Source organism: Coloeus monedula, assembly GCF_965178545.1.
Source record: "Coloeus monedula genome assembly, chromosome: 5".
NCBI lineage: Eukaryota > Metazoa > Chordata > Aves > Passeriformes > Corvidae > Coloeus > Coloeus monedula.
Window position 1 is genome coordinate 10,480,846 of NC_138785.1, and position 19,122 is coordinate 10,499,967.

General features: G+C 46.6%; 2 protein-coding genes across 4 annotated transcripts in view; one reads left to right on the plus strand and one right to left on the minus strand.

Annotated features, from left to right (window-relative positions):
- The first annotated feature begins 478 nt into the window (after nucleotides 1–478).
- Nucleotides 479–11,307, plus strand: NOCT (nocturnin). The gene is made up of 3 exons (XM_082282359.1): nucleotides 479–709; nucleotides 8,110–8,379; nucleotides 9,226–11,307. The coding sequence occupies exons 1-3, from the start codon at nucleotides 541–543 to the stop codon at nucleotides 10,059–10,061; spliced, it is 1,275 nt and encodes a 424-aa protein (XP_082138485.1). The 5' UTR covers nucleotides 479–540; the 3' UTR covers nucleotides 10,062–11,307.
- A 4,921-nt stretch (nucleotides 11,308–16,228) lies between these two features.
- Nucleotides 16,229–19,122, minus strand: part of ELF2 (E74 like ETS transcription factor 2) — a 36,777-nt gene continuing 33,883 nt past the window's right edge. For all 3 annotated transcript variants that reach the window (XM_082281870.1, XM_082281871.1, XM_082281872.1), the window contains 3 exons: nucleotides 18,894–19,086; nucleotides 18,157–18,510; nucleotides 16,229–17,924 (listed from right to left, as the gene is read on the minus strand). In XM_082281870.1, coding sequence (XP_082137996.1) covers nucleotides 17,297–17,924; nucleotides 18,157–18,510; nucleotides 18,894–19,086 — 1,175 coding nt within the window. In that variant the 3' untranslated portion in view covers nucleotides 16,229–17,296. The remainder of the gene's footprint in view (nucleotides 17,925–18,156; nucleotides 18,511–18,893; nucleotides 19,087–19,122) is intronic.

A 19,122-nucleotide genomic window follows, 5' to 3' on the forward strand; every position in this document is an offset into this window, starting at 1 on the left:
GACGTGGCGGGCGTGGGGAGAGGGATGCACAGGGCTCAGCGAGGCAGCCCAGCGCCTCTCCCTAGCGGTGCAAAGGCCTGCACGTACGGGCGCCCCACGCTGCACCGGGCGGGGCGGGGCAGCGGGGCTGCGCGGGCACTCTGCCGTGACGTCCGTGGAAGCAGAGGGCGCCCCTTGCTGACATCACTGGCGGGAAACCTCCTCCGGGCCAGACCACTTCACGGTGAGGTAGGGGAGGCGGGAGCGGCCACGGGGCGTGTTCTTCCTACCGCAGCGTCCTGCGGCAGCAGGAGCCTCGGGGCGGTCGGGAGAAGCGCCGCCTCGCCGCTCTCCCTGGGCGGGCTCGGTGTGCGGGCAGCGGTGCCGAGAGAGTTTGTTTGTACCTTGTGTCTCCCCCTCAAGTGTGGGTGGTAGTGCCCGATGTACGCCCTGCGCGGGGCGCCACCGCCTCTATAAGCAGCGCCGCCGGGCAGGCGTGGGAGCGGCTGCGTAACTGATCCCGCTCTATCCCAGCCGGTTCTGCTCTGTCCCACCGGGAGCATGTACCAGAGCCCCGCGCGCTGCCTCTGCTCGGCGCTGCCCACCCTCTGCTGCACTCCCGCCGCCGCCTCGGCCTCCCGCCTGCCGCTGTCGCGGCCCCGCTCCCACCCCGCCGCCTCGCGGGCAGCAGCGGGCGGCCCGCCCGCCCCGGGGGCGCCGCCCCGCACAGGTGGGTACTGACCGAGGAGAGTGCGGAGCCGCCCCAGGCACCGCGCGGGGTCACAGCTGGGCGGCCCCGGTCACCGGGCGGCTGGTGCTGGGCTGCTGCTGTCGGAGCAGGATCTGGGCTGTCCTGCCCGCATCAGCGTGTCCTTTGTCCCTTCGCCAGCCACCTCTTCGGGATTGGACCGGCTCTTGGGCTTTAAGGCAGCGGCCGTGGCGTTCGCCGACCAGCTGTGAGGAGCGGGCAGTATCGCGGCGCTGCCGGACAGCCCGCCGGAACTTCAGGGGTTTCTGGCTCGGTGTCCTCCATCTGAGGGATAGGGCACCCTCTGCACCCACATGTAGGCTGGGTGCTTGGAGTAAACCCGGGTATCGGTGGGGTGACCTGTCTGGTGAGCCCGAGGGTCAGTGTCCACGTGCCGCTGTCAGGAGCATGTTCTCAGATAGCTGAGCTGTCCTCTTTAGCGTTGCACTTTGTGTAGGATGAGTTTGGCTCACAGTGGGGTCTTTTCACTCAAGACAGTGTGTGGGAACAGCCCAGGTTACTCTACGGCAGGCAGCAGCAGCCATCAGGTCCCTACTTGTCTATACCGTTAAATAATTACACCCCGTTCTTTGTTCCCCACATGAGACTTGGAAAGTGCCCAGATGTCCTCGGGTGCTTTTGCGGACACTACCTTGGCGTGTGCCCTGCACCCTGCCCTGTGACTGTGGCCAGACCCGAATCAGGGCAATGATGCACCCACCGGACTCCTGCGGTCAGATCCAGCCTTAAAGGCATCTCTGTTGGCTCTGGCCACGGCTCAAGATGCTCACCTGGTGCCATTCCTTGTGAAAGCTGGGGCAGGGCAGCAAGGTAGCAGCCACCATTGCTCCAGACTTGCTGGTGGGAGAGGTAATAAGCTTTGTCATTGAATGGTTTGGGTTGGATGAGACCTTAAAGGTCCTCTGGTTCCAGTCTTTGCTCAGTGGGCAGGGACACCTCTCACTAGACCAGGTTGCTTAAAGTGCTATCCAGCCTGGGCTTAGACACTTCCAGCTGTAGAGCAGCCACAGCTTTTCTGGACGATATGTTTGAGGCTGTATTACATACCTGGCATTCAGGAGATCCACTTTCCCCTACTGCCCTCAGCTGGGGTTGGGGTGAAGTGAGTTCATTCCCTGCTGTTGCTGTTACAGGAGGGGTGTAAAAGCCAGGGTGGGGCAGGGTGCTTCCATTCCTCCTGTTGATGCCAGGCCAGGATGCCATATGGCAGGATTGAAGCTTCATGGCACTACAGGGAAGAGGAGCATACGCATCTGAGAGCTGGCAGAATTGAGCTCATGATTAATAAAGCACTCATGAGGATAAAGGTTTCCAGAGCTTGTGCCAAGTACTGATTCTCTATATTACTGGAGGCAGGATTTGAGGTTCCCTCTTCTTTCTGGTGTTGCCTGTTGAGAACAGGCAGCTTCTGCCTTGCTCTGACAAACTCTCATTGCTGTCCCAAAAAAGGTTGTACGTGTAGTATGATACCTTGTAGCATAGGATTTGTCACATGGTGCCTGTCAAGTTGTTCCTAGAACTGGGGTTCCAGGGAGGCCATCTCTAGCTGCTGCTGGCCCCTGGGGCCGTGGAGGCTGATGCAACTACCAGGCCAGACTGCAGGTATGGGGAGCCATTCACCGGGCCAGGAAAGCCCTGTGGTAAACAAGGTAGGGCTTCTAGCTGAAAGTGGTTCTGGGAGGTATGACCTGAAAGGAAGGGAAGTGAGAATGTTGTTCACCTTACCTGAAAGGTCAGGGTCCAATACCCTTCTGCAGCCCTCATCTCTGAAGCAAAGTCCTTAAAATAAAGTCTCTGATGGCTTGTTGCCTGAGGTCCTAGAAGTTCATCTCTTCTGTGGTGGATGATGCAAGAAACCTTCCAACTTTACACCCTGTTCTTAAATTTAATTCACAGTTTGAATTCTTCCCTTGCCCTTACTATGCTGAGGTACCACCCTTGCTGAGAGGAAGGGACTTTTTGATTTTAAGCACCTTGAATGGTAATTGCTGAGTTGATTGTTCCCTGTTACATCACATTAAGAGAATCACTTTTATGTTCACTATCCACTGCTTCAGTGCAAGCTCAGGAGTCTGCTTGTTCCTCTGCCTGCACCAGCACCACAGTGTCACAGCACTGGCAGCACACATTATCCCAGGAAGTTACAGATCACTTAACTTGCACTGTAAGATTTTTGAAGTGGTGACCTTGTATTGTACAACTGGACTGCTGTGGACATGGTTCAACATTGCAGAAATAACAAAATGAATTTTGTGTTTGGAGTTTTCGTATTCAGGTTGTTGGTCTGACCCCTATTCTGTAGAATACCTCAGTCTATGCTGTCATGATTTCAGCACTTTCGGGACAAAGAATTTATGCAGATCAGCAGTCATCTTAAGCTGGAATTATCCCAAGGAGCCCCCCTCCTTCAGCCAAGAGCTTTCAAGCCACCTATACCAGGACCGAAGTTGCTTAATTTACAGTCCAGACCCTCTTTCATGCAATCTTCTCTGGTTCCTCAAAAGAAGACTGAAGCTCTTTTTCCTTCCTGACACATGACTGACTTTAAAAGCTGTCAGATCAGTTCTGGGCCATAGCACAGGTTAGGCTATGCTTTATGCCCTATAAAGAGCTGGATACCCCAGGATCCCAGGGATGATGAGATTTAGACAATACTTTGGCTTTGTTTGCAGCTTGGCAGGTGGAGGCTGAACTTAGCCTTGATCCTGCTGTAACAGTTGTAAGCTGCTCAGGGCTTTGCCAACAGACCTTTGATTCCAGCTGTGTTACACCTACCTTGTCCCTTCTGCATCATCCCTCTGACTCAGATCAAGCCACAAACAGCCTAAGATCTTGCTAATGGCTTCTTGGAGGGTAGTTATTTCCCAGTATTCCTTTGGAGAGCCCCACATGAGCCATGTGCATCCATGGCACGGCAGGGGCTGTACTCAGCTGTTGACAGCACCCCTGATGCAACAGAAAACACTGTGTGCTTATCTGCAGTTGCAGTGCTTAGCTGTGGATTGTACCTACCCTAAAAATAGGTGAGTGGCTCCCTGTGGAGCTTCTATTAAAAGCTTGATTGATTTCTTTGGGTTTCTGCATGGCTGCCTCGCAGCCCTGGTTGTGTGTAAACCGCACCCTTCTGTATCCAGCACAGAGCGTGCTTTCATTCCTGCTCCCTATCCTCTCACAGCTGTGTAAGGGTCCAGCTTAGGGATTTTGTGTTTTCCCTCACTACTAAATGCCATTTCTTCTACTTCAGCAGTACTTGGCTTCTTGAGAAGAATTGTACACTGAGAAAGACTGCAGAAACTGAAACACTGCACAAAGCTTCCCTAGAAAGACATTTGTGTGTGTGAGCTCAAGACCGCATCTCAGTTTGAGGAACTCCTAGTACTTTAAACTTTAACTAAAAGGATGGAGATAAGGAGAAACATCCTATATCTAATCTAAATTCCCAGTTCACAACTTTCTTAGAACTGTTCCATGGGCTTACACATACAAAACACACATTAAAGCAAGTAGTTTTTAGTGTCTTTTAAAAGTATGTATTTTCCTAAATACAAGGACGTGAGGCTTATACTGCAGAGTCTTTCTTTTCCTCCTGAGTATGTTTATTGAACTGTTAGGGTATCCATCTTCCTGCCTGCCCCTCTAGCCTGTCATTATTGTACATCTGTCACCAGCTCTTTTAAGTGGTAGTGCTGTAGTCCAATCTGAACATGTACGTGTGTTGGGTAGCACCCCAAATCTGCTGCAAGATGTGAGCACAAGATGACAATTTCATCCTCTTCCTTTTTTAAGTAACTCAAATGTACAAATAAACTTACTTAAAAACCACTGTGAGCCAACAGTAGTGCAACACTGAAGTTCTTTTGCTTAAGATTCCCTTTGTAAAAGGCATTCAGAGTAAATAAGTAAGTTGAGACAGCAACAAAACTCAGTCAGCATTGCCTCAGTCAGCAAGTTGCTGTGGTGCAAGCACTGCCCATCCTGCCTGTGCTTGAAGGAGCAAAGCCCTCTCCCTGAGAAATGGTTGGAGAGCTCTTGGGGCACACACAGTGTAGAAATACCACAAACTGTGCATAAGCCAAAGGACAAAACAGAGCAGGGACACACGTGCGTCTCCGTTCCCTGACAGCTGTGACCCCATGTAGGATGGGGAGACCTCCCTGTAGGAGATGCAGGGCTGGGTGAGGGCCAGCTGCATTAGCAGGGAGAGCTGGGGACAGCAGCTTGTGTGCAGGTCATGTGGGTAAGATGGCCAAAGGAACAGGAGGTGGCTGGGGCCCAGGGAGGACTGCAGGGAGTGCTGGAAACTGCTGAGCTGGGGCACAGCACAAAGGAGTGAGGAGATAAAGGGAGAAAGGAAGGTGAGGAGAATGAACATAAGGATGTGAAGGGGAGCTAGAGACACCGCCTTCTCCACTCCACATCCTGAGATCTAAGCCAGCAGAAGCATCTGGCTGCTTCATGCTCATGACAACGTTACTGCTTTGGGGGTAAATGAAACTGTGATCAGAAATTCCAACTAAATACTAACCTGAGGGAATGAGTCACCCTGCTGGCTGTCCTGCAGGCCATAGTCTACAGTCTGGAGGCATCCTAGATAGGCACAGGGTACCAGGCCATACAGAGTGCTATCTCCATCAGAAGCCAATGGTGCACATGAAATAAGGAGCAGGCAGCATTTGTCCACTGCTGGGCGCTCTCCTATGTGAACAGGGAAAAGGTATGCTCTATTGTGGTTTCTACATGTGCAGAGTTATTCTTAGCCCTGCTATTCTGTCGGGATCCCTTCCCCCCTGCCATGTAGCCCTGGGAGAGGGGCCCTGGGGGGGAGACACAGGGTTTCCCTGCCCCTGGTCAGCCTCGTTCCCCATTGGTTGTTTTGTGTTCCCCTGCGCGGGCAAGGACCCTCGGTCCCGTGATTGCCACAGTTCCTCAGCAGAGCTCCGGCCATGCGGCTGGAGAAATAAACGTCTCTCTGAAACATCTATCAAGAACCAGTCAATATATATTTATTTTCCACGGGCCTCATTGTCTGATACACATGTTGCAGTATCTGTACTGTAACAAATGGTGGATAATGCGAGCAGAACGATCCCTGATCCCTAAGGACAGTAACTAATTTGTGAGTAAACTCTGGATTCCTCTTCTTGGTTTTGTTTTGCTGTTCCATCTCTAAACTATGGAGGAACCGTGGAAAGACTCTTGGCTCTCAGAGCTGCATATGGACATTTATCTTAAACTTAAAATGATTCTTGAACAACGATTTGTAAATTTTAGCTTAATTCATGCTCAAAAGGAACTGAAACGTTTCCTTTCATGCTTGTTTAAGAACTTTTTCTGCATTTCTTGGGATTTAATTCTTACCAGAGACTTTTGGAAGACTGTTTGGACACAGTTAATTTCTGAGTCAAAATATATGCTGATGGAAGAATATTTTCATGAATATTATTTAATTATTGAGACTGTTGAACAATGTCAGCTGTGTCCTGGTGAAGGGAAGCCTGCCTCAGAGTCTGTGTGACCTAGGCCACGTGGACTGAGAGCTCTGTGAGCAGCAGCGAGGCAGTTCCTGTGCACGGGCGGCGGAGTGTGAGCTGCAGTGTCGACAGCAGAGCGAGGCGCGGCGGGAGCGCTGCAACCCGGCAGTGTCCCCCCGGCCCCACGCAGCGCGTGGTGGAGCGAGCCCCGGGAACGCCTGACCGAGAGGGGCGGCGCGCGGGCAGCGGCTGGTGGCGGTGGTGGCAGCGGAGCGGAGCCGTGCCCAGCTGAGACGCGCGCTGGAGCAGGGCGCAAGGGGGCCGTCGCTTGGGGGCCCGGCCATGACGTGGGTGCGGCCCCAGGCAGCAGCAGCGCCGCTGAGAGCAGAGGCGGCGGCGGCGCGCGGGAAGCTGAGTGACGTGGCCTGGCCCGGCCTGCGCAGCCCCGAATGAGATCCCAGGAAGAACGCGCAGGCACGAGCAGCCCCGACGGCCCTGGCAGCACTGACAACCCTGGCAATTCCAACACAGGAGTGAGCGAAAGTAAAAGAGAAAGCAAAAACGCAGAGAGACAGAAAACAGCAACCACTCGAAAAAAGGAAAAAATCACCATAGCTAAGGTTTTAGGAATAGTAAAATGGTGTATTGTTAAACAAAATTATGGTTTTATAACAGGATGTGACAACCAAGAAGACATATTCGTTCATAGAACTGCTATTAAAAAGAATAACCCTGAAAAATACATCCCAAGTTTAGGAGCTAGAGAAGTAGTAGAGTTCAAAATTGTGCAAGGTAGAAAAGGGTTACAAGCAGCAGAGGTCACTGGGCCTGATGGTGTTTCTGTAAAAGGCAGTATATATGCTAAAAATTGTAGTCATGTTAGACAATATTTCCATTATAAGCCCCCCCTACAGTCTCCCTTTCCTAATCCCACCTTTCCCTTTTATCCTATATCCTATTACCCCCAGTGTATTCCCAATCCGTTTTTTCACCCATGGTTTCCCTCAAAACCATACCTTTGCCAATTGTTTCCCCAAAAATCCCTTTCCAATGCCGAGTGGGAGATGAAGAGGGGGAGGGAAGAAATTAACCCTTGTTGTTTAGAGTTCCAACAGGTACAAATGGAAGAAACCCTCTCCTGCCTCAGTTTCCCCACAAAGCATGCCTGGAGAGTCCTGTCTCCCTTCTGTCACCCTTAAGATGTTCCAGAGAATCTGTTTGGACATTTAAAGACTCAGGAGGGTGGCTTGTTTTTTTTTGAAACTGTTCTTGTTATGTTTATCCAGTTGTTTTCAATGTTAAGTTTTAAATCTTTTTTTGTTAAAAATAAACGGCTGAAATGTCGGGGTCCCTTCCCCCCTGCCATGTGGTCCTGGGAAGGGGCCCTGGGGGGGAGACACGGGGTTTCCCTGCCCCTGCTCAGCCTCGTTCCCCATTGGTTGTTTTATGTTCCCCTGCGTGGGCAAGGACCCTCAGGTCCCGTGACTGTATCAGTTCATCAGCAGATCCCGGCCATGCGGCTGGAGAAATAAACATCTCTCTGAAACATCTATCTAGAATCAGTCCATATATATCTCTTTTCCACAGGCCTTGTTGTTTGATATGCGTGTTGCAGTATCCCCACTGTAACACTCTTCTGGTTGAAAGACTTGTTTATTGCCTTAGAAGACAGCAGCATGATGTCTTAAACCAGGCTGTTTGCAGGCTGCAGCCCCTGATGACAGGCAGAACATGAGACTGAACAGGACTAACCCTATCTCTGCATCCTTCTTATTTTGTCTCAGACTCAGGAACAGGCTCCTGCACATACCACCAATGGCTGCAACAAGGCACCCAAGTGATGAGAAGAGTTGTGGTGGACCAGCTCTAACACCTGTTTTTCCCTTGCAGTGTGTTCCATGGGAAACAGCACCAGCCGGCTCTACAGTGTGCTCGCCAAGACGCTGAGCAGTGGTGCCGTGTCCCAGCACCAGGACTGCCTGGAGCAGCTGGACTCAGCACAGCTGGATCCTTTAGACCCCAAGGATTTGCTGGAGGAATGTCAGATTGTTCTGCAGAAGCGGCCGCCCCGGTTTCAGAGGAACTTCGTGAACCTGAAGAAGAATACTACCTGTAACCACCGCCCCATCCGGGTCATGCAGTGGAACATCCTTGCCCAAGGTAGGAGATGCTTGTGAGCTCAAGGTATGACCTTGAGACCAAATGCATGAATGAAAACCCTGGCAGAGCAAAGGGAGAGGAGTGAACTACATGAGATACATGAGACTGAGGGCCAGGGGGAATATTTTGAGTACTTGAAGTAGTGGCTTTCCTTCTGTCCCATAGGAGAGAAAAAAAAGGTGTTTCCTCGCAACTCTGATGCCGAAGGTAGCCCTGAATTCCTATCCTAACTGAATACAGTGTATTCTAAAAGCTGTGACCCATCAGTTTTATAGATGGTTGTTAACACCAGAGAAGACTCATCCTTTTCCTAAATTTTATTTGTAAAGTTTCTCTTCAGTTTCTGATTACCTTATTGGTGAACTATCCAGAAATTCAGATCTGCTAGGGGAATTCTCAATGCTTAAAAATAATTTTAACTGGTAGTTTTGAGTCAAGGCTGTAAATTGACTTGTGCAACAGCCTCATCTTAAAATCTTTTGGGGTGGGAAGTTCCCTTCGTAGGAACTGCCTTACCTTTTGCAGTTAAGTCACTTTTAACCCACTTCCTTCTATTTTGGCTTAAGCTGCAGCAGCCACATGTGGAAGTACTTGCCCTTGTGTAGTGGGCAGAGGGAGGAAAACTTTTACTTGTATCTGTAAAAGGAACTTAATTTTTTTGGAGTGACTCCAGTGACTTGAGGAGGGGTTCTCACACCCATTGGTAAATCTGGTACCCTTAAAGTAACCAGCTACTCCTGAAAAACCCATGACCTGCATTTAAACTGATAAAACCTGGAGGATGACAGGCTGTTTCAGCTATCAATAACTTTTGGGTTTTTTGTCCCCTCTCCGTGCTGATTCCAGCTCTTGGGGAAGGCAAAGACAACTTTGTTCAGTGCCCCATGGAAGCTCTGAAATGGGAGGAGAGGAAATGCCTCATCCTGGAGGAAATCCTTGCGTACAAGCCCGACATCTTGTGCCTTCAGGAAGTTGACCACTACTTTGACACCTTTGAGCCGCTCCTCAGCCGCCTGGGCTACCAGTGCACTTTCTTCCCAAAGCCGTGGTCACCGTGCCTGGATGTGGAGCACAACAACGGGCCAGATGGCTGCGCCATGTTCTTCCTCAAGGAGCGCTTTGAGCTCGTCAACAGTGCCAACATCCGGCTGACGGCCATGAAGCTGAAGACCAACCAGGTGGCCATTGCTCAGACACTGAAGTGCCACGAAACTGGGAGACTCTTCTGCATCGCTGTCACCCACCTGAAAGCCCGCACAGGCTGGGAGAGGTTCCGCTCTGCTCAGGGCTGCGACCTCCTCCAGAACCTGAAAAATATCACCCAAGGAGCGAAGATCCCCCTGATTGTCTGTGGAGACTTCAATGCAGAGCCAACCGAGGAGGTCTACAGGGAGTTTTCCAACTCCAGCCTCAATTTAAACAGTGCATACAAGCTGCTGAGCCCTGATGGACAGTCGGAGCCCCCCTACACCACCTGGAAAATCCGGCCCTCTGGAGAGTGCCGGCACACACTGGATTATATCTGGTATTCCCAGCATGCCTTGAATGTGAATTCAGCCCTGGGCTTGCTTACTGAAGAGCAAATTGGGCCCAACAGGCTGCCCTCATTCAATTACCCTTCCGATCACCTGTCCCTCGTGTGTGACTTTAGTTTTAATCAAGACCCTGACAGACTGCTGTAACGTCTTGGAATGCCACCTGGTATTGCAGTGTCTGAACTCACCAGTCTTTTATTTTAGAGAAAGCCTTTGAATCTGGATGCTATTGAAAGATGAGGAAATACTGTTGACTAACCATTAAGGCACTTGCTTGGAGTTCACACTTGCTGTTCAGCCCTCAATGTGCAGCCTTCTAGGGAGAAAGAAAGAAGCCAGTGTTCTCATCATGGTCTTCTTGCCATGTCAGGATTTGAAAACTAGAAGGCAAATGAGCTCTATCCTTTCACTAAGCCCCCTGTTTAAAGATTTAATCCTCTAATGAATATGGAGGCCTTAGTGTTTAAATCAAAACACTTCTGTTTGTAAAACAACTTGCCCTGACAGCATGCTAATTTTATTTCTTTCATGTTAAGCTTCTGCAAGTACCAAAGAGAGTGAGGTTTGACTACCCAGTGAGAGTCTCTTAAATGTTTTTATGTTGCAATATGAAGGAAGTTTAATGCAGTTTAGACAAAAAGCTAAGCTCATAGTAGTGTGATCTTGTCATTTTTCTATGACCTGAGATGACAAATTCATTAGAAGTGTGAGGAAGGCCCCTTCCAGTAAGAGCAGGTGAGGAAACAGAGGCTATGACCTGGAGTAATACCGTCACTTTTCCAGAACTGTGTGCATGTGTCTGTCACACGCATATAGCCTGTAGGCATGTACACAGTGACTGTACCTTCATCTTTTCTGTGCTTCGCTCTGGAGGACACAGCTAACCAGGGACTACTTCTTCCTCTGCTCTGCGTATTATTTTTCTAAATGATTTAAATTTGTAGTCTTGTCAATCTTGCCGTTTCAGTAAAGGGCCAATCTTAATGTTGAAAGATTTATTTATCTTCAGAATCTAAAGCTACACTGGAACGTGTTGTAATTTATTTGAGAGAAGTTGGTGATCCTGCATCTGATTGGAAATTGTACAGTGATAGTGTTCAGGAGCCTCTTCCTGTGACCATCTGGGTTACATCAGAGGTGTGTTAGTATAGTAACTCCTGTGATGCTCACTGGTGACATAGGAATTGCATATATGGATTGTAAACATGCCGTTATGCTGGAAAATGACGTAGGAAGAAAGGAGGGAAGAGAGACAACAGTTGGAGTTGGGCTGACATTTAGATAGTTGAGGAAGATATGGCAGGGCAAATAAAGCAGTATTTCCATGTGAAGTAGGGTGCATAGTAACCCTTAAATGTTCCAGGTTTTTATTAATAAAACACTTTAGAAAGAAGTTTATCTCTGCTGCTGTCTTTCTCACTTCCCTGTTCCAAGTTCCTGTTGCCAAGGAGGTGACATGTCTCAATTAGTTTGAGCTTCATGTTGGTGCTGATGCTTCCCCTTCCAGACCTCTTCTTCCCCACCCCTAACCCTAATCTCAGGGTGCCACGGCTGCTTTGCCTTCACAGCACACATTCTTTCTCCAGCTTGGAATGTCCAAATTTCACAAGTCTGTAGGGAAGGGCGTTACCCTTAGCTGTTAAGCTGCTCACTCTTCTAGTTAAGAGAGGAAACCTACACTGAATTACTGTAAATATTCCCCTTTCCAACAGTTGTGTGGAGCTACAAACCTAGCTAGTCCTGCAAAGCAGGGTGCAAGAATTCCTCCCTGAGGGCTGCTAAGTGTGCCTGGGAAGACTGGTCCCTCACAAGATGCAGCTGTATCTGCCACTTTCTTTTAAAACCACATTTGAAAGGAAGAAACGCAGCAGGTATGAGCTTTACACAGCCCATAAATTACTGTACTTGCATTGCTGAGAAGGGAAATAGAGTCTGGTGACTGGAAGTCCCAAATTCCCCCACAAACACTCCTCATTAGGCAAACAAATGAAGTGCTGTTGCACAGCTGTAACACACTCTGCACATGTTCCTGACCCTTTCAGGATGAGGGCAATGGTCTACTTCCAAGCAGAGGCCCCTTTAACCAGCCTGGGATTTATGTGGATTTGACTTTCCTCAGACAGAAAGGATTTTACAACCAAGGAGACAATGGCCTTGGTGAATACTCCTACCAGGCACATGCAACAAGCCAGCACCTCCTTTGGCTGGAATTTCAGAAAGATCAAACTGTGTCCCTGGAAGCCATAAGGGTGGCACTTCTGGGGGAGATTTTGGGCCAGAGATGCAACACTCCCAATACTCCACAAAAAGACTGAGCATTGCTCCCATGTTTCATACCAACTAGACACTGACAGCTTCCTTTTCATGGTGCTGGCTGCCCTCAGTTGTGCAGAGGGGGTGAGATGCAGTGCTTCTCCTTTAGTAGTATTTTCTCCTAGGACCTTCCCTCAAGTGGTCTTGCAAGGAGGAGAAATAATGCAAGTGCCCATTAATTGACGTCTGTAGTCATCTGCAGCTAAACACTTCTAAAATCAACACCACAATGTAGACCTATAAGACGGTACCTTTAATAAGTCAAATCCTTGCTCATCTACCACAAAAAGATACACCAAAAGCTGGAGTTTCCATCCAGACTCCTTTTGGCAGTTTCTGGAAGAAACTATACTTGTGGTAGAAAGCCCTAAACTGAGAACAAAGATCACATTTGTATTTAAGAACAAACTAAACCATAACCAAAAACCCCACCACTCCCACCAAAAAGCCCATGATTTCATTTCACTTTTGTATAAGCAGCTCCATTTTCCTCAAGCCAGTCAAGGTGTCCATCAGTGCAGCACCTTTCCCACTGCCAGAGCATAGAGCCACAGGCCCAGTTATGGAAGGCTCTTTACCAGCAGGAACCAAACTATCACAGCTGCAGAATTCCCACTGTCACTTTCACAGTGGAGTATTTTGTATCTTACCATTCTTAAGACATTTTAGTTCATACCCTTGCCTGCAACACTATCCTACAAAAGAAACCAAACTGTTGAGAAAGAGCATGATTTGTATGATACTGCCATCACTGCAGAACCCCTTCTGAAGTGGAAAGGGCTGGGATTCTTCTTTCATCCTGGACATGTTACGATAGATGTTCACTGCTTCATCTCCTTAAAGGGTAATTGTGAAGGCAAGGAGGGGTGGAATAACTGAAAAGGCTGGGGACTCTCCCCATCTCAAGGCAATTCTTAATACTGTCATACTCAGAAAATCCCTGCTATAGCCCAACGGTGAACCCTTTCTGCTGTATTTTAATAAAAGGTAGACAGCCCACAGAAACTAACTGGTAAGTTCTCAGGCAGCTTCACCCTTTTATTCCAGTACATGCCATAATTTATTTTGCAGACAGACTCTTTTGAAAAACTTAAATGGATTATTGCTCTTACTTTGATACAGCAAGAGGCAAGCCTGCAGCACTGAAATACTTTTGCCAGCTATAAATATCAGTACACTAAATATTTTTCAGAAGAAGCAGAAAGGATATTTTTTTCCTATGTAGCAGTATGACTCAGTAAAAATGTCTTCCAAGCTCTTCTTATGGCTGTACACCTTATAAGCACATTAAGGCTAAAAAAAGTCTCCACAGATCCCTTGTTTTCATCTTGAATACAGGCTGCCTTAGCTTTAGCAGTGACACTTTTCCCTCATTCTCAAGCAAGCTGCAGGAAGAACTGACCCATTTGTTTAATTTGCTGAAAGGCAAAAGCTGTTGCAAGCTTATTAAAACACTATCTCTTGCGGAGAACAATTAGATTCCAAGTACATAGTGTCACTTGGATCTTCTTAATAAGCTTAACACCTGCTATTTGAACTGTCTCTACAAGGCAGAATTGCACTTAGCTTGTTCTGGCAGTAACAACCTCCATATGCAGCCAAGATCCCTGCTGGACATGTGCTGAGTATGAACTGAGGCTTCAGGCACCTCTCCATTTTCTCAACTCCTGACTGCCCCTGGCTCACTCATCCCTGATCACCTCAGGTGTAATTCTCCAAAGCCCTAAAATTGATGAGATCAATTAGCAGAGCATCCCAAGAGCTCAGCCTTCCTTTCAGCATGCTTTACCCAGACAACTTGAGTTGTGTCAAGGCCCAGAACCCTTCACTAGGAAAGATGTGCAAGAGAGAGCTAACAAAAACAATGGTCTCTGGAATGGGATTCCCCTTTCAACTTTTCTTATTTTTGGTACTCGGTCATTTACTCTGAGTTGCAACTCACAGTTAAGATTTTTTCCCCTGTGGATTACACAGCATCACCCTTTTCATTCTGTAACTTAAAACAGTGGATTTGAAAAGTAAAAATATTTGTATTTATCTGCAAAATTAGTGATACCATGACTGTGTATGTCTCAATGCCTTCTGTGTAAAGCGTGCTCACTTCACGCATGTTTAATTCCACCCACACATCTAAGAGTTACTGCTTGCCAAGGATGAGTTAAGCCTGGACTCTTCTACATGAGCCACCAGCTTCAGATGTACAAGGGAGTCCTGCTTTCACACATATATAAAACAGGTTCTTCAACGGGATTGCAAAAGTCTGGCAGTATAGCTAGATACTAACTGTTGAAATATTCTAGTGTTCTTTTCATGTTTCAGATGTTACAAACCTGACCAAAGCTCCCTCATCCCAAGGTCACATCCTCCAATACCACCAGTAAACACATACTAATTTACACAATCACGTTAAGTTCCCTTTCCATTTCAGTTACAGCACATCCTCACACAGATTGAGATTCTCACAGCACTTCATGAACTCCTGGTAAATATCCTCTGGCAGCCAGTATCATGTGCCACTCACTGGTGGCCAGGGGAAAGAGCCAAAGGACCACCACCAGTTCCGTGGCAAGATGCAGCACTGGCATCTCAGAGCTGGCTACGAGCTGACTACCCCACTAGTAGCGGAGATGTGTGCACCTTCATTCCTCTAGTCTTTGCTATTACATAATGAAGTCTTGTCATTAAGAGGAGGTTATCAGGTGGAGATCCTTATCTAATTCCAGGAAGATAGTTTGTCCCCATTTGACTTCCAATGTATCTAAATTAGGTGTTGGAAAGGTCTTAGTTACAAATACTCAACATAGATATTTCACGCTCTGAGATATAGCAACTCTTTCAGATGCAATCAAGTAATAGCTGCTTAGAAAAGGATTTCTTGCAGACTGGACTTAAAAATGTAGGTTTAAAAAGACTTGTTTCTCTCTTCTTGTCTGACTCAGATTTGTTTCACCTGCCTCTCTTTACACTGCTCCATTTCCCTTTACCCAGAACATCAGTGCCTCCCAGACTGCCAAATTAATTGAGTGATTGCCCAGCTTCCCCTACTTCCCTTTCCTACATCTTTCTTAGAAAAAAAAAAAAAGTCCTCTTCTTTCTCAATTTCCTTGCGTGAAGGCTCTTTGTCCTCTACCCCATGCCAGAAACACAGTTCATGTGTAGGAACCTTTGATTCTTTGGGTTGCTGCAAGTGGAAGGGATTGCTGCCTTATACACAATCTTTTATCTGCTTCAGCTTTATTTTGTTCTTAAATTCCACTTCCCTGCTTAGGAGTATGAAAAAGAATACTTTTTCCAGAAGCCTTTCATAGTCCCCCACATGCTGTCCTGGCTGTATGGAGCTATTTCCACATTTCTTACCAGTTGAAGGGAAGAATGGGCCTTGATGCTAGGACTCTACAAGTAACTTGATTCTCAGCATGTAAGTATTTAATTCTGGTGTCTTTTAGCGTTACAGAAGACCTCAGTTCCAGACATCTGTTAAAATTGCTCCTCCAGGCATGAAGTACTTAGATGATCATTTAGACTTCAGTAATTTCAAGATACCCAAGTTCCTGCCCTGAAGACTTTCCAGGGCATATCACTAGGAACTGGGGGTCCACTGGGCACCTGACTACCCAAAGCCTGATGTGCCAGTGTGGTCCCTGTGAAAACAAGGTAAGCTACATTTCAAGCCATGCACATGGACTGGAAATAGGGAGCTAATATCTGGTGTAGCTGGAGGAGCAGCTAGGTAGTTCACAGAGCTCATATGTGTGCTCACCATGCTGAAAAAGTGGAAGAACTAGACTCCTGTCAGAAGCTACCTCATCAGCTACAGCAAGCTTCACAGGTGTTTAAACAACTGAGTGAGCGAGCTGGTCAGCCCTTTGAAGCAGTGAGGAGTCCCAAAATTTCACACTGTATCATCTATCTTAGAATGAATGCCTGGAAGATTTCAAATAAAAAAAGAAGGTTAACAGGTTAGCAGAAAGGAAGAAGGAAAAAATAAAAAGCAGACCAAACACCGTTAAATTTTCTTTCTGTATTTCAGTAAAACCTACTTGAATACACTTTTGAAACAAGAGTACAACAAAATAGAATATACTTCAAATGTTGAATATACAAACTATTATAGTTCGTTCTGAACACTGGTACTTCCCTCTTAACTTCAACTAAAAAAAAATGTACAGGTTTAGAACTACCTGACAAAAGCTCATGCTGGGTGTGACCTTTGAAGTGAGAGTAGAGCTGAAACTGAAATGTATGCACAGATGTCAAGGCTAAGTGAGAGATACAGGCATGGTACAGCAGAAGGCAGAAAACCTGCTGCTACTTTGTCCACGATCAAGAAATTTAGACAGACTTTTAACTACCATACAAAATATGTTACATGTCATTCTATAACAATACTGTGCTAGGTACAAGGTCTTTAAAAAATTTGTTTTAATAAAAAAAGCTTTACACAAACAAGCCATTAGCTTATTTCAAGAAAGATAACTGAAAATCAGTCTAAGGCTTTCAATTTGAACCTGCTTAAGCTGTATGATACAAAAATCCCTCTAGGCCTCTGTCTTCTTTTAGAAGCTCTTTAATCTCCTTTATTTCACTTCCTACAATACCTAGTAGCATAGTTTTTCACATAGCACCAGTTGAGTACTGTGGGCACACAGTAGTAATTGCTGGTATGCAGAAAAAATACATCAAATTTGCCATTTGCGTAACAATGAAAACTAAAAACCAAGGCAAACCTCTCACACAGCTCTTAGTGTTTCAGGTCTTAGTGTAACTTGGTAACCAGTAGCGTAGTGAAATTGTTTGGTCCCTTTTCAGCCCCTCTTTCCTTCTCCATAGGTTCAGCTGTTTCCCAACTGGAAGAGGCAGTTTTTAACTGCATATCAGTGTGGTTTAATTCCCACTGAAACACAGGAAAATAATTTTTTTTCCAGTAAGTCTTCAACATATGCATGTTTATTAACATTCCAAAACTCTCCTTTATGACTTGGTGATAGTCATCTACATCCCTCCCCCAATTATGTCAGTATATTCAAAACCGTAACAGTCAGAAGTCCATGCTGGAAGAAACCTATTCTTCATTTCTCGCATGTGATGATTCCTTCTGTTTTCATTGTTACAGGAAGGGCAATAGCTGAGGGTGTGCTAACTACTACTACGTGGGTCACAGTCTTGCTTCCATCTGCTGGCTTCTCTTCTTTTACCAGCTGCAGTGTTTTCACTTCACATTCCTGTTTTGAAGCTGCTGTGTCTGATTTAACTTCTGGACCTTTGAGAACTGCACTAATCACCCTGGGAGGAGTCTGGCCAGAGGTCTGCTGAGCAGGCATCGACAGTCTCATTACTGGTGTCCCATGAGCTATGGACACTGGGGTTAGTGCTCTAACAGCCAATGGCGCTCCCACAATGTTGATACTTCCTGACCCAGACAGGCCCGTTTTTGTTTGCAACTGACACTGTGTGAGTTGTGTGGCAGGGATTGTGATGATTTTGGCGGGCTGCATTGTGATTTTGTCTCCATTTTCAGCAGAGGCTGGCACCACAGTAGGGATTGTCTGGATTACTACCTTTGGAGTTGTTGCTGTGGTTGGACTTGTGTTGGTTATTAACGGTGACCCTGCATTTACTGACTGCACTGCCACCGTTGAGATTTTCTGTCCCAGAGAGGTCATGACAACGGGCACTTGCATTGCCACACGAACAGTCCTACAAAATAAATGTGTGTGTTTAGGCCAAAACACAGGGCATCCTTACAGATGACAAGGACAGACAATTCTAAGAGAGACAGATTTTTAGTTGGTTCTGAAAAAAAACTAAACCAAACCATATCACAACAAAAAATGAAAAAGCCAAACCAGCAAGCAAAGAACCTACTCCCAAACCTTTTGCACATCTAGCAATAGGACTTTAGAAATTTAACAGCCCCATTAACACAAACCTGGGAGGTGTTGTTGCTGGGACAGTAGCAGTGGTAGTAGAAGGACGAGATGAGGATGTGTCATGAGCTGATGAGGCAATATTCACAACTCTGGTGACTGCTTTTTCTGTTCTGGTACAGCTTAACTGAGAGGAATTTTTTCCTCCACGTGCAGAGGGTGCTGCTTTTAAAAGGTTTTCTGCAGATAAAGACACTCTTTCCAGGGACTTTTCATCTGTAGATATTGACAAATCCTCATTGCAGGACTCACTTTTGTCATCATCTATGACAACTATATTTTTTGGCATCTCCTTAAACTGATATACAAGCCTCTGTCCCTCAACTTTTGCCAGGATTCCTCTTTGATAGTAGTATCTGCAAGGAAAGTACAATTAAGTAGTAAGCAACATAGTGACAGATTTTAAAGAAAATCTCAATCTGTGCTAACAAGAAAACCTGAAGTAATCACAGTAAAATCTATGATAAAAGGAGGTATGGAAAGAAGCTGTGAGAACACATACTGGCAAAGGATCTGAGGGATCTACCTGAAAAAAATCTGACCTTTCAAATATAGACTTCAGGAATTAAAATTGCAAATTTATTAGTAACATAAAAAGTTATAGGGACTGCAAGACTGAAGGCTAAATCTGCAAGAGGGTAAAGTTTTTAAAATTTCAGAACGGTTATATTTCTATGGGCAAAATTAAGAATCAGATTTTAAACTGTAGTAGGTAACTTCAGAATCTAAAAATTTTTACCTCAGAGCTCTTCCCATAGTCTCATAGTTCATGTCAGGTTTGTTTTTGTGTTTTCCCCAGAGTCTGGAGACAGCTTTTGAATCCACAAGTTTAAAGATTCCCTTCTCTCTCTGAGTCCATTTAATATACCGAGGACATGTATTTTTGTCCTGAAGAAGGTCCAAAAGGAACTCCCATAAGTACGTTGTATTTCCTATAATCAGAAAGCATTCGTGTGTTAGAAAGCCAC

Excerpts from the sequence above, each read along its gene's own strand:
- NOCT (XM_082282359.1), top strand. The coding sequence starts at position 541 with ATGTACCAGAGCCCCGCGCGCTGCCTCTGCTCGGCGCTGCCCACCCTC. Across the intron at positions 710-8,109 it reads GGGGGCGCCGCCCCGCACAG|TGTGTTCCATGGGAAACAGC; the intron begins GTGGGTACTGAC and ends TTTCCCTTGCAG. Across the intron at positions 8,380-9,225 it reads GTGGAACATCCTTGCCCAAG|CTCTTGGGGAAGGCAAAGAC; the intron begins GTAGGAGATGCT and ends TGCTGATTCCAG.